Here is a 15,842-nt window from a genome sequence, read left to right as displayed (position 1 = left end):
GACCCCTGCCAGAAGGAAGTCCATCAAACACTGCTGTACAGCTGGGCTCTCTGTTATAGCCTTCTTAGATCACAGTTCAAGGACTATAAAATCATGTACTCAGGAGCCTATTCCAGACTTCTTTAATAGCTGTGTTCTTTGCCATTAACACTAAATCCTCCACGGGTTATATTATAGAAGTGATATGACTGCACAATTAAATATTAGAAATGACCACTGAGTATATCCTGTTTATTGTTTATGATTTACACGGAAAATGATGGATTGGGGTTGTAGAACAATAAACCAATCATTACATTTAGACCTGGGCATTTGAAAAACTTGCATTCCATTTTAACAGTTCATATATATTTAACAGCTTATATATAAATCCAGATCACAAATAATCTTAAGAATTAGAAGCTTAGAGATAAACAATTAAGAAACACAAAAGAGAACCACAAGGATTTACCTTTAAATATCAGCATTGATATTACAAGAAAGAAGAAAATGTCTAAAAAAAATAAAATTATTAGGTTAAGTCACTTAACATATAATAGAGAAATAAGAGAAAGAACGTTTTTATTAACATTTATACCTATTTCTAATTTACCTTCATATATTCTGATCTTTTTCAAAAGGATCCAAGATGTGATCAAAGAATATTTTGGCGTCTAAACTTATCAGCTTCAGTTTCTTACAACGAAAACCTTAAAATCTCAATTTTCTTTAAAAAAAAAATCTTACAACTCTTACTCAACTTTTCTCTTTCATAGCAGCTGTTTATAGAGAGCAGGGAGCCAAGAATGAAGGACAGAAACAGATGGAAAGCAAAAGTACAACAGCTATCTTAAGTTCAGCTCTCAACACTGCTGGCTGAGTTTGGAACCAAAACCTCTTAACAACTGGCAGATAATAGCTAAGCCTTAACAGGCAAAAAGAAATATTTTCTTTGGGACAGCTGCTATCTAGGAGAAGAAAACCAAGGTCCCTTAATACTGCCTAAATAGAACGTGTGGCTTATTACAGAGAAATCTGTAGCAATGTCAATTTAACCAGTAAGTGTCACAACTGATCAATATTACTTAAAGGAAACAAATAACAACAACAAAAAAATCACATTAGCCACAAATTTCCAGAAACAAAACAAAATTTAAAAAATCACACTAACCACAAATTTCCACAATATACACAGAATTAATTTTAATCTGATCTGACTCCTTGACACTAACTGATCATCAACGAAATATGGCATGGAAAGATCACAGAGTAGAAAACAAGCCAAGATTAGTTTATATAACAGTGACTATATACATCAGAAGAAAAACATGCTAGCTAATGCAACATTAAGGCCTGAATATAAGCATTTCCAAAGTCACAGAAGCCCCAAAGAATCCCTAAATTACAAAGTCACCACATTACATGCATGCAATGTTCAGTTTTGTTTTACCCATAAAAGGATACACAGTATTTTGCTGTAAATACCAGACACATTTACAATATATGCAAAAATTAGAATGCAAGTGTTATGTTCCTTATATTTAAGCCTCAAATGTGCCAAGAGTGAAAATTCATTTATTTTTAAGAATGGAGAAAAGGGATGGAATATAAATAGAGAAATTACACAAATAAAATGGAATTTTGCATTTGGGAAGCCATATAAATATTCCTTTTACATGTCCAACCTAAATTATCAATGTACTACTTGCATGGATGTACACTCACTATGTGCTTTACTATTTTACTTGCTCAAATAAGGTATTCTAACACCCAGCATTCTCTGGTGTTGACATCAAATCTGTAAGTTAAATATGACATCCATGTTTGTACATACTTGCCTATTGGGTGTGATCACCTAAAGTGGAAAGCTATACAATCTTAGTTTGGGGTTATATAATTACAAAGATGACCCTGTGGGTCAAATTCCCATAAAAAGAATAAGGAAAGCTGATTTCCTCACTTTTGTAGAAGCTTGTGAACAGCTCTTTTTGAGGGTAAATCTGAGCTCAGGATCTTCTTTTCTCTTTTACAGAGAGGAAAACAAAGGAAACATGTTAAACGTTCAGTTCTGTTCGCACAGTCACTAGGCAATCATATAATCTACTGCCTTTTCACCATTGGCTTAATTTGAAACTATCTACTTTTGTTTTAGTCCAGGTAAATAATTTTACCAAAATAAATTAGTGTAAAGAAACAAATGCTGATAATGTAAGATTAATAATCCTTGTTCAGGAATACTTTAAAGGAATAAATTATAACACAGTAAGGTTTAGATATGACGTAAAAAGGTATGACCAAATCTGACCCATACCCCATCATTTTTAAGCTTTATACAGGGTAGTACTATTTAACCTTCTAGTTTTTTAAGGATTCAGATTTTCCTGTGGGATACAAATAACAACTGTTTAAACACTTTATGAATGTTTTTGGACTTTCCAAAATATTTCAGAACCAAAATTACCTTAAACTAACTATACGAAATATTTATTAAACAAATGTGCCATGAGTGTTTTGGACCGTCAAGTATAATTTTAAGCAAGTAGAAAGGATTTCATAAGGCCATCTAATTCATCTCCTTGTACCAAGCACTGAGCACACTAGTTGTTCATATGCTTTACTAACCTTACTGCCAGACTAGCCATAGCAGAGCATTCATACGCTTTACTAACCATACTTTAAGCACATCCACCATTAAAAAAATTATTTTACTACTCAACCATTTTAGATTACATTTAAGATTTAAAAGTTTTGTGATGCTCTAGCCAGAATTTTAGCTTTTGTTTTGGCATTCTAAAAATCCTAATTTTAAACAAAGATGGAAGAGTAAACACCTTCCTAAAAAACCACTCAGTATTATGAACTAAGCGGTTTTGATGTAGCAAAAGCAAAGGGACCAGTGAAAAAGTATGCTTTAGAATTCTTTTTATTTCCAATGAAACCAAATTTTACTACTGTTGTGATCATAGTCTTTACATTTGATGCAAATAGGAGAGCTTAATTATAATCACTTAGTGGCAGTACTTCAGACAAAACCAATAATGTGTGCCACATAGATGATTATTTCTTCTGGAGAGAGTTAAGTGATAAGCTTGACTTTACAATTAATATCAACGTATTCAACTAAAGAAAATGGATGCACTGCTTCAACATTCAGCTTGAAAATGTTTAGTGCTTTCTGCAAACCTAAATTTAGTTTAGAAAGGTTAATATTCTCTTTCTAAACTATGGCATAGACTATATATAGCATTTTTAATATATTTATATATAATTATTTGCACATCAGTTTCAGAAGGAATTTGCAGATTGATAGACTGATCTTATTCAAGTGTTGAAGTTTAGGGGGCTTCTGTGGTACTGTCATTTGAGGGTGGGGCATCGTGATCAGGCTCGGAGGAAGCAGCTGCAGAAGCTTCAATAACCGCAGGCGGAAAATGACGGCGGCACACAGGGCATGTTCCCGACTGGAGGGAGAAAAAAACAAGTTCACAGCCAATGGAAAGGTTTTAACTGCCACACAAGTATCTTAATGAAGAAAAAACAGTATCATTACCCTAGAAACAAATCAAATAACTTAAAAACAAAGACTAAGTAAACTCCAAATTCACACAATACAGAGAAGCAAAATTCTGATGCTATTTCCTCTTCATCCTAATCAGACTCTAATTTCTTTGAGGGTAAACAGTGTTTCTTAATCATGTTTGTATCGTTTAGGTCACTCACCTTTCATTTAGTGAGTATTAACTGAGAGTCTGCTACACTCTCTACTCAGCATTGGTGCCACAGTAGAGGGTGAGCAAGGCCTCACAGGGCATGTCCCCACCTGAACTGAATTATTACTATTTAATCTATGATGCATATATTAGAGTAAACCATAGACCTAATTAATGCAAATATTTATTATACCAAATCATCCCCCTAGGACCTCTGTCGCATATACTAAAACCTCGCTTTAGAGTAGCACAGATATGTCAAAGCAGATGGACCTCAGCCCTTCTTTATAAGGCATATAAGTACTTTTCAAAAAGATATGGAAGGTTAGGTGCCTTCCAAATGATAAAACAAATCAACCATAGACCTGGGAGGGAAGGTGGGACAGGGAAAGAAGTTATAATGGGAGCACAACATTTTAGGGCCAAGGGAAGATTACAGAGATGTGTCATCTGTGACAGATTAGCCCCTCACAAATCTGGTCTTCTTGCTGAAGAGCTCTCTCTGACAGAGAGCAGGGTGAAGAAATCACACTGGTGAAGGTGACAAAAATGTGTATCTCGAGAACCTTTTTCCCAGAGGAAAGGCTTTACACTAAGCTGTTTCCTGACAGGAGAGAGACTAAAGAGATTACTAGGGTTACAGCAAAGGGTAATAGGGTTATAGCAAAGGCAATGACAATTCAAGGCTGTACACCATATATGATGTTTACAATTCAAGAATTTAATTCAACAAACATTTATTACACACTTGCCATATAGACTGGGCTCTAAAAGCAACATTTTAGAGTCAGATAGATGAGTGAAGTCTCAATCAACTAGATACTAACTGTGTAACCTGAATGAGTAACAATCCTCGGAAAATGGGCATAAGGATATCAACATGTCCCAAAGTTACTGTGAGGAATAAATGGGAAAACACACGTGAATCATCTAGCAGTGCCTGACACACACCAGGCACACAAAACACCAGATCCTTCTTAAGGCTCTGATACCATCATGGGAGTTTAAAGAAAAGGGCTATTAAGGATAGAAAAGGTGGAATTTAAGCCAGACCTACCTAGATCATCTCATCTTACAGATGGTATGGAGAAAGACCACATGAGGCTAAGTAAACATGAGCAAATGTACAGAGGAGCAAATCTGAAGAGACAGGCTGGGGACCAGATCATAGAAGGCCTTGAAAGCTAAGACAGAAACTTTAGATTTTATAAAGGAATAGTGAACATTTCTGCATTGGATTTTAGAAATTTTAAGTAGAGTTTTGACAGAGATGAAGAGGTAGTAGAAGGGGAGAAGAACAAAGAAAGAGACAGGCAAGAAAAGAAGGGAGGAAGGAGAAGAAAGGGGGCAACAAGAAAAGGAGTGGTTGTAGGGAAAAGAGGGAGCTATATCCATAAGTAAATAAGCTGGGAAAATGATTTGGGCATTTCTACTGAACTGTATGAAAATATCCTTTATGCACATAGAGTTCATAGAGAAGACTTAAGGAAAACTCTTTTTTCCTTAAGTAATTCAAATATACTTAAAAATTATTGGGTAAATATTTAAGGACAGTATATAAAAATTTGAATAGGAGGTACTCGGTAAGTTATTAAATATTTCTCATATACATTTTCAGAGACACCAATCCGTATTAGCAGAACAGCTGTATATTCTTACAGTACTGAGTAGTGCCAAAGACTTCTTTGCTTGAAATACTTCTGAAAACACCAGATTTCAGGGATATGATTAAAGATCTAATTACTTTATCTTAAAATGATTTTTTTGATATTTAATCATTTCTGAAAATGATTAACTATCTTAAGTAGTTAGTGTTGTCTATATTGTTTTACAGACAATGTCAGTAAAGTAAAACAGTTCAATATTAATCTCTAATCATTAAAAGGCAGCCAATTTTTAACACTGAATTAAAAAGTACTACAAAGTATGTAGTTAAATAAAATAGGCTTAAAAGACTACCACCATCAATCAACTTTTAGGAGAAACTATTAAAATATTAATTTAAAAGAAGTAGATCTAAAACTTACCTTCTGTAGCCAAATTGAGACACAAGGTTTGTGAAAGAAATGGTGACAGGGTAACTCTGTTGCTATGTCATCCTTAATGTATTCACTGCAACAGATTGGACAGCACTGCTCCTGACCAATAGCTGAAAACAACAAGTAATTGGATCTATCAATCCCAGAAAGTTCAACTTTAATAAAACTGAAAATCAACATATTAACTCATAGATGATACCTATGAAAAACAAAAGAACCAGACTTTGATCAATTAATTGGCAAACATGTTTCTGTCTAATACGTGACAATTTGGAATTTAATAAACATTGCTTTTGTAGAAAAGCTGACTAGGGAACATCTGTCCCAGCCTATCATTTGATAAATTAAAAATATTCTAGGTGAAGTTTGTTAGAATCTGGTTTCACAGAAAACCTAATGAAAGTTTCTAATAGTATTTTATCTTTTAGGTATGTTGATAACAGACATGTACGGTGTGATTTGACGTTCAAGATCCACCTTGCCCTTACCAGTGTGATCTTCGAGAACAAGGGTTTCTGGAAGACCATCAATGCTCTCCTTACTAGCTGGTGGATTGGCTACCTCAACATCCACTGCAAGAGATTCTAAATGTGCCAGGGCAGTCTGAAAAAGAAAAGTCACAGTTCTTTGTTAGAAAACACTTTAAAACAGTACTAGAAAACTATTTTTAAAGTTAGCTTCCAAAATTACATATACCATTATTCTCTTCCTGTTAAGCTTTTGCTTCACTCTCCTGCTCTTTTTGCCTCATTGCAAAAGGAACCATCATCACTACCCTCAAATCAAAACATGAAAAAACATACCAAAAAAAAGCTCTACTTTTCACAAGTACAACAAAAATCTACCTTGTCTCAATAACCATCTACTTGCTCATTATATACATATTTGCAGAAGAGCAGTTATCTCTTCCAACTTATGAGCTCCTGTGTAGAATCAGTAACATGAAAGAAAGTAAACATTTTAGGCAGGTTCAACTCACGGAAGATAAAATGTGGCCGAGGTTACCACATGTTCAAGGTCTGGAAGCAAATAATACATTCCTGAATGGCTATATATACTAATGGTATAGAGTTAGCATACCCACATTACTAGCTCACTAGTATTACTAGGTTATCCGGATTGCGAACTTTAAGGGTTCAAATGTCTGTATAAAGTTACTATTCTAACAAGGATGGAAAGAATATCAGATCATATGACCATCTAGTATGAGTCACTCTCATTCTTTTGTGGTTTGATTAGCCCTTGGGCTAAAATTAGATTCTAACTGCAGGTAGGACATATTTGCAAGAACAAATATCCACTGACAGATCAAAACAACCCAAATATCCATTGACAGATAAATGGATACACAAAATGTGGCTGGTAAATGTAAATAGATAGTGAAATTCAGAATACTCTGATACTGTAATATGGTGGTGTGTTAACCACTTTACTCAAGTATAAAGGTTAAAGGACAAGAGTATTAAAAGTAACTATAGCTACAATAATTTGTTAATGAATATGTAATAATAAAAAGAAGTAAATGTGACATGAAAAACAAAAGGAGGAATAAAAGCGTAGAGTTTTCACATGCAATTGAAGTTAAGCCGTTATCAGCAAAAAATAAACTGTTAAGATGTTTTATGTAAGCCTCATGGTAACCACAAAGCAAAAGCACACATTAGATTCACAAAAGACAAAGAGAAGGGACTCAAAGAATACTACTATAGAGAATCATCAACTCACAAAACAAGGCAGCAAGAGAGGGAGAAAGGAACAAGAAAATTACAAAACAACCAGACAACAATTAATAAGACGGCATGAGCAAGTCCTTATCTATCAATAATTACTCTAAATGTAAATGACTAAATTCTCCAATCAAAAGGCAAAGAGTGGCTGGATGGGTTAAAAAATAAGACCCAATTATATGCTGCCTATGAGACTCACTTCAGCTTTAAGGATGCATAAAGGATCAGAGTGAGGGAAATTCTTCAATATAAGTGGAAACATAAGAGCTGGGCTAGCTATACTTACATTAGACAAAATAGACTTTAAGCAAAACACAGTAACAAGAGACAAAGAAGGTTATTACATAATGATAAAGAGTCAACTCATCAAGAGGATATAATCATCATAAATAAACATGCACCCAACATCAGAGCACCTAAGTACACTGAGCAAATAAAAATAGATATGAAGTGAGATCAGACACTAATACAATTAAGTAGAGGACTTTAATACCTCACTTTCAACAATGGAAAGATCATCCAGACAGAAGATCAAAAAGGAAACTTTGGACTTGAACTATACTTTAGATAAAATGGACCTAACAGACACATAGAGAACATTTCACACAGCAATAGCAGAATACACATTCTTCTCAAGTGCACACAGAACATTCCCCAGGATAGATCATCTCATAGATCACAAAATGAGTCTTAGCAAATTTAAGACGACTGAAATCATACCAACTATCTTTTCTGACCAAAATGGCAAGAAATGAAAAATCAGTAACAGGAAGAAAACTGGAAAATTCACAAATATGTGGAAATTAAACAACACTGTCTTAAATAACCAAAGGGTCAAAGGAGAAATCAAAAGATATCTTGAAACAAACAACAATGGAAAGACAACGTGCCAAAACTTATGGGATGAAGCAAAAGCGGTTCTAAGAGGGAAGCCTCCTATAGCAATAAATGCCTACATTAATAAAAAAAAGAAAGATCTCAAACAACCAACCTAACGTCATACCTCAAGGAACTAGAAAAGAACAAACTAAGCCAAAAGACAGCAGAGGGAAGGAAATAATAAAGGTCAGAGGAGAAATAAATGAAGTAGAGACCAGAAAAACAATAGAAAATATCAACAAAACTAAGAGCTAGTGTTTTGAAAACACAAAATTAACAAACCTTCACCTAAACTAAGGAAAAAGAGAAAACTAAAATAAAATCAGAAATAAAAGAGAAGACATTACAAGTGATACCACAGAAATAAAAAAGGTCATAGGAGACTATCATGAACAATTATACACCAACAAATTGGATACTCTAGAAGAAATGGGTCAATTCATAGAAACATACAATCTACAAAGAATGAATCATGAAGAAATAGAAAATCTGAACAGACCAATACAAGAAAGGAGATTGAATCAGTAATCAAAAATCTCCCAACAAAGAAAAGGTTGGATCAGATAGTTTCCTGAAAAATTCTATCAAATACCTAAAGAAGAATTAATGTCAATCCTTCTCAAAGTCTTTCAAAAAATTGAGGCAGAGGGAACACTTCCAAATTCATTTTACGAGACCAGCACTATCCTGATACCCAAGCTAGAACACTACAAGAAAAGGACAGCCTAATAACCCTGACCAACACAGATGCAAAAAATCCTCAACAAAATACCAGCAAACCAAATTTAAAAAGATTATGCAGCACAATCAAGTGGGATTTATCACTGAGATGCAAGGATGGTTCAACATATGCAAATCAATAAAAATGATACATCACATTTATAGAATGGAAGATAAAAATCATATGATCATCTCAATAGGGGCAGAAAAAGTATTTGACAAAATTCAAATTTTCATCCTTTCATGAGAAAAACTCTCAACAAATTGGGTATAGAAGGAACATACCTTGACATAATAAAGGCACACATATATGACAAGCTAACATCATAATCAACAGTGAAATGTTTAAAGCTTTTCCTCTAGATCAAGAATAAGACAAGGGTGCCCACTCTCACCACTCCTATTCAACGTAGTACTAGAAGTCCTCACCAGAGCAATCAGGCAAGAAAAAGAAATAAAAGGCATCCAAATCTGAAAGGAAGAAGTAAAAACTCTTTGTTTGCAGATATAATCTTATACACAAAAAATCTTAAACACTCGTCCAAAAAAATGTTAGAACTAATCAATGAATTTGGTGAAGTTGCAGGACACAAAATCAACATGTAGAAATCAGTTGTTTCTATACATTAACAATAAAATATCTGAAAAAGAAATAAAACAATCTCATTCACAATAGCATCAAAAACAATAAAACACTTAAGAATAATCTTAATCAAGATGAAATTTATGCATATTGAAAACTATAAGACTTTGAGGAAAGAAACTGAAGGTACAAATAATGGAAAGATATCCCATGTTCATGGACTAGAAGAATCAAGATTGTTAAAATGTCCATTCTACCATTACCCAAAGCAATCTACAGATTTAATGCAACCCTTATCAAAATTCCAATGGTATTCTTCACAGAAATAGAAAAAACAATCCTAAAATTTGTATGGAACAGCAAAAGACCCTGAACAGGAAAAGCAAAGAACAAGGGTGGAGGCCTCACACTTCTTGATTTCAAATTGTACTATGAAACTACAGTAATCAAAACAGTGCAACACTGGCACAAAAACAGAGATCAACAGAAGAAAATCAAGAGCCCAGAAACTAACCCTGGCATATATGGACAAGGGAGCCAGGAATACTCTATGAGAAAAGAAATACTCATTCTTCAATGAATGGTGCTGGAAAACCAGATAATCACATGCATGAAATTAGACTTTACATCACTCACAAAAGTTAACTCTAAACGGATTAAAGACATAAACAAAAGACCTGAAACTGTAGAAGTCTAAGAAAACATTGGGTTGACATTCGTCTTGGCAATGATGTTTTAGATATGACAACAAAAGCATAAGCAGGAAAGGCAAAAATAAATAAGTGGACTGTATTAAACTAAAAAGACTCTGCATAACAAAAGAAACAATAAAGAAAATGGAAAGCAAATCTATGGAATGGGAGAAAATATTTGTAAATTATCTATCTGATATGGGGTTAATATCCAAAACATACAAGAAACTCAAACGACTCAATAGCAAAAAAATCAATCTGATTAAAAAATGGGCAGAGGACCTGAATAGACATTTTTCCCAAAAAGCTATACGAAAGGCCAACAGGTAGATGAAAAAATGCTCAACATTACTAATCATCAAGGAAATGCAAATCAAAATCACAATGAGATATCTCACACCTGCTAGAATGGTTATCATCAAAAGATAAGAAATAAGTGTTGGTGAAGTTGTGAAGATAAGGGAACTCTTATGCACTACGCTGGTAATGTAAATTGGTACAGCCACTATAGAAAACAGTATAGAATTTCCTAAAAAATTAAAATAGAACTATCATATGAGCCAACAATCCCACTTCTGCGTATATATCTAAAGGAAATGAAATCAGGATCTCGAAGAGATATCTGCACTCCCATGTTCACTACGGCATTATTCACAATAGCCAAGATATGGAAACAACCTATGTGTCCATCAAGAGAAGAATGAATAAAGATGTAGCATGTATACACAATGGAATATTATTCAGCCATGAGAAAGGAAATCTTGTCATTTGCAACACAACATGAACGGACATTGAGGACATTATGCCAAGTAAAGTAAGTCAGAGAAACACAAATATTGTATGATACAACTTATATGTGGAATCTAAAAAAGCTGAACTCATAGAAACAGAGAATGGAATGATAGTTGCTAGGGGCTGGGGAGTGGGAAAAATTGGGAGATGTGGATCAAAGGGTACAAACTTCTAGTTATAAAATGAGTAAGTTACTGAAATCTAATGTACAGCGCAGTGATTATAGTTAACAATACTGTATTATATACTTAAAAGCTGCGAAGAGAGTAGATCTTAAATGTTCTCACCACAAGAAAGAAATAGTAATTACGTGTCGTGATGGAGGGGTTAACTAACCCTACTGTGATAATCTTTTTACAATATATATACGTGTATCCAATCAACACATTGTACACCTTAAACTTACACAATCTTATATGTCAATTATATCTCAATAAAGCTAAAAAAAATGTGGTGTATTATATATATATAATGGAATATTATTCAGCCTTGAAAAGGAAGGAAATTCTGACATATGCTACAACATGGATGAACCTTGAAGGCATACATGCTAAGAGAAATAAGCCAATAACAAAAGGATAAATTCTGGCAGTATGATTCTCCTTAGATGACATACCTAAATAGTAAAATTCATAGAGACAGAAAGAATGTTGGTTGCCACAGGCAGGGGAGCAGGGGGGGGGATGGAGAGTTATTGTTTACAACAGACTTAATGCCACTTAACTATATACTTAAAAATGGTTAACCTTTACATTACGTGTATGTTACCACAATAAAAAATAAACAAACAAACTGGGCCTCTCAGGTAGGAGGAGGATTCTGCCTGATAGTTAACATGCCGTTGGCTGGGATGGCAAACATGGTCTTGTGTATACTCCTCAGGATTTAGCCTAGATATTTTAGCAATGAATTATATCTTTCCAAAAAGGAGTTGAGATGACTTACACTAGAGGATAGGTCCAAGGCCAAAGCAAAGTCAGGATTAAAAAAAGAGAAAGCAAAAATGTTCATCCTAAGAGTTAACAACTACAGTTAATAATATTGAACACCAAATTTGACTCTGGATTTGTGGAGATACTGCAAAAAGAAAAGCGGTATGTCAGTGCTTGAATTATTGCCTCTCAGTTCCAAATTCACCTTTCATTTCTGCTCTGTGAATACAGATCTGGGCCTTTTGAATATTCTTCCCTTGTCAGCTAGCATGATCTTAGGCTTTGTCAGTAGAGGGCGCTGGAGAGACATCACAGGAGGAAGGGACAATGCCTTTTGGTTCTAGTGGGCTTGCTGGGGCAGGGCCCTGCAGCATGTGAGGCTTCCCTATCGTGGGCTTCTGCAGCACAGATGGCTTCTCCAGCACCAGGCTCCTCCAGCGTGAGTGGCTCCTCCAGTGCCTGGCTCCAGAAGCACATGCAGCTTCTCCAGTGCTTGACAGCTATAGTATAAAGTGGCCAGCAGCTTCTCCTGGCACCGATCCTGGGTGGTTTTGCAGCAGAGTGCTTCCAGTTAGTTACTTCCCTGTGAACAGTTTCTCCAGCACTCCAGAGGGCAGATTTCCAGCAAGTTGTGCCAGAATAGTAGCACAAACACTTCTCTAAGAACCACGGTTGTGTCCTCCCCATCACAGTCTGCATCTCAGCCATGGGGCGTGTGGAGGTGGAGTGCTGTATCGCAGCCCTAAGGTTATTCGTTAAATGTGCTATGCCTATATTCTCTAGAGTTCACTTTATTTCCAAGTAGCCAATCCCTCATTACTCTAATCCCCTACTGTAGTTAATAATTCTTTATATTAAATTTAACCTGTTCCAATTATTGTTTTCCCTCTTGTGGCTGAGCCCACACTGATAGAGAATTTGATATCAGGCATGGTTCTGTGAAGCAAGAATGGGATCTGGGGATTGGCTTGGTTGGGCTCAGTGCCGAGCCCAATAAAAACAGGATGCTATCAATCCATGGCCTGTAGCGGCATCACAATAAATCAAACTATCACCGTGGCTAACTGCAATGAAATGCCAACTAAAGCACACGTCTTGGGAGCCCAGGTGGCTGCTGCGCTTGATTTTATGGTAGTAATGATGACTACAAACATTTTGATGTGGGATGGATCCTTTTGAGTGCCTGTGCACGCTTACAAAGAGAAAATGACAAACTCAGACCCATTAACTCTGAGAGCAAAGCACAGTATGAGAACCAGTGTCCACGATAGCCCTAAAAAATTCTCTTATTTCCAAAAACCAAACATAAAATTTAATTGTGTGACTTATTGAATTAAAATGAGTTTTTCATCTTTGTCAAGTTTCAACCACTGATTGGTTAAAGAACAGGATTCTGCAATTTGGAATGGGGACATCTGGTTGGACTCAGATGAAACTGACTATTTTGAATCCCCAAGTCACTCGGAGCCTCCTTTTACCAGTAGAAATAGTTTACCCTCCACAGGCCAGCCTTCCTCTATTTGAAAGTCCTATAATAATCTCACTGAGAGGATACTTCTCTTAGTATTTCTATGCCCAACAAAGTTACCAGAAAACTATAGCAGCCAAAAAAGACAGGATAATTGAGGACACAGACTCTACAGGAACGTAGGTTTGGGTCACTCCACCAAGTAAAGAACCCTAACCAGCTGAAGGCAGGGAAAATATGGAATGTGTTATGGAAGAAGGAAACCATAGCTAACAATTACAGAAACAAGAACTAGTAGCTTTGCTTAATGTCTAGATATCTGCCTGTTAAATGTGTTTATTTGTATCTGCTAACCACTTTCTTTTTCTCTCTCCTCATTTTTATTTCATATAGCAGTTAACTTGACAATTTAACCTTTATATAAGAGAACATTTCAGTGTGAGTGACTGAATTTGTGGAGTAATTAACAGCCAGTGATGGATATAATGACTCTTGGGACTGTTCAGTTGTTCATTCTGGGAAAAGGGTATAAAAACATCACTTTTAAGAATAGCTGTATCTTGGGGCTGGCCCCGTGGCCGAGCGGTTAAGTTCGCGCGCTCCGCTGCAGGCGGCCCAGTGTTTCGTTGGTTCGAATCCTGGGCGCGGACATGACACTGCTCATCAAACCACGCTGAGGCAGCGTCCCACATGCCACAACTACAAGGACCCACAACAAAGAATATACAACTATGTACCGGGGGGCTTTGGGGAGAAAAAGGAAAAAAATAAAATCTTTAAAAAAAAAAAAAAAAAAGAATAGCTGTATCTTGTTAGGTAGAAATATAGTTGTACTGTTGTTGGATGGGAGCTCAAATGTGTGTAAAAAGGTGTATATGGAATCCAAGCAGTCGAAGGGATGAAGTATTACAGTTATCAATTATTCTTCTCAGATCCAAATTCACTATTTTTGTCAGCTCTGTGAAAATGGATTCAGGCCATTTAAATATTTTCCCTTCTGACAGTTGTCATGATATTAAGCTTTGTAGCTACAGGATGCTGAAGGGACACTACAGGAGGAAAAGGGCTTTGCTTCCAGTCCTGGTATGCATGCTCAACAGGCCTCTGTGGCATGCGTGGCTTTCTCTAGCACCAGACTCCTGCAATGCACACAGTTTCTGCAGCATCCAGCTCTTGTGATACACGGGACCAGCAGCACCCAGTGGCCAGTAGCTTCCCCTAGCATCCACCTTGGACAGTTCTGTAGCAGAGTGCTTTCAGTTAGACATCTCCCTACGAATAGCTTTCTCCAGCACTCTACAGGGCTGATTTGCAGCAGGTTCTGCCAGCGCATCATCACTGTAACTTCTCTGCCATTCAGTGAGCCACAGCTGTGTCATCTCCATCAAGGTCTGGATCCCAAGCCTGAAGTGGAGTGGGGACTGTTCCTTAGGGTATCTTAGCCCTATAGAGGGTGACTGCTCCTTATACATGCTTTTCCTATACTCTTTAGAATTATCTTTATTCCTTACTAAGCAATCCCTTGTTACTCGAATCCCTTGTTATAGTAATTCTTTATATTAAACTTTCCCATCAGAAGATAAGGAAATGGAAAGTAAGAAGAGCCTGTTATTTGTCGCTTCCTTCTCACATAACCAAAATCATGAATCTCAGCCAATTCCCTGTGTACTTCTTAAGACAGACTGCAAGAACTCCTCTGTGCTACACACAAACAAAAAGAAGGGGTACTATTCATAGTAAGTTCCATTTGGGGAGGTTATTCCAGGCTAACTATGCTTTGATACATGTTTGTCTCAATGGGTTCATTATTCCTTTCTGATGATTATCTGCACATGTGCAGTGCTAATAAATATCTGGAATTTCAGATATGTGAAAATAATTTATTACCTTGGTACTGACACATATGTAAGGTGATCTGGGATCACCTGTTAGCAACAAGAGCAAGAGAGACCATTTTATGCCACTGCTATGACAATACACAAAAAAATAAAAATCTATTTATACCTTAGGCAATATATTTTCAAAAGTTAGTCCAAGTGTCAGAAAGACAACTAAATAGCCCACACAGTCCAATTGGAATATATGTAGGTTTAAAGTAGTATAATCCTTTTTAAGCACAAAATTAGTTTCTAAAGAATAAAACAGAATTTAGTTTTTAAAGAATGAATATTTATAACAATTTAATACTGATTTGGAATGACCAGTGAATCCAGATTTGCTTGATGATTAACACTTGGTTGATTGTTGATTTGAATATATCTTGGAATACAGCCATTTACTGAGATTTACCACGGCACCAGCTATTTTGCTAGGTGCTTTAA

At 35.8% G+C, this 15,842-nt stretch overlaps 1 protein-coding gene across 1 annotated transcript in view; it reads right to left on the bottom strand.

Moving 5' to 3' along the window:
* Positions 1-214: 214 nt before the first annotated feature.
* Positions 215-15,842, bottom strand: part of PJA2 (praja ring finger ubiquitin ligase 2) — a 76,907-nt gene continuing 61,279 nt past the window's right edge. Inside the window, exons 8-10 of the mRNA XM_001504586.5 lie at positions 6,217-6,331; positions 5,717-5,838; positions 215-3,440 (exon numbers count right to left, since the gene is read on the bottom strand). Coding sequence (XP_001504636.1) covers positions 3,315-3,440; positions 5,717-5,838; positions 6,217-6,331 — 363 coding nt within the window. The 3' untranslated portion in view covers positions 215-3,314. The remainder of the gene's footprint in view (positions 3,441-5,716; positions 5,839-6,216; positions 6,332-15,842) is intronic.

Source organism: Equus caballus, chromosome 14 (genome assembly GCF_041296265.1).
Source record: "Equus caballus isolate H_3958 breed thoroughbred chromosome 14, TB-T2T, whole genome shotgun sequence".
Taxonomy (NCBI): domain Eukaryota; kingdom Metazoa; phylum Chordata; class Mammalia; order Perissodactyla; family Equidae; genus Equus; species Equus caballus.
The sequence above is the reverse complement of the archived record's forward strand: the minus strand, read 5'-3'. Positions and strand labels throughout refer to the sequence as shown.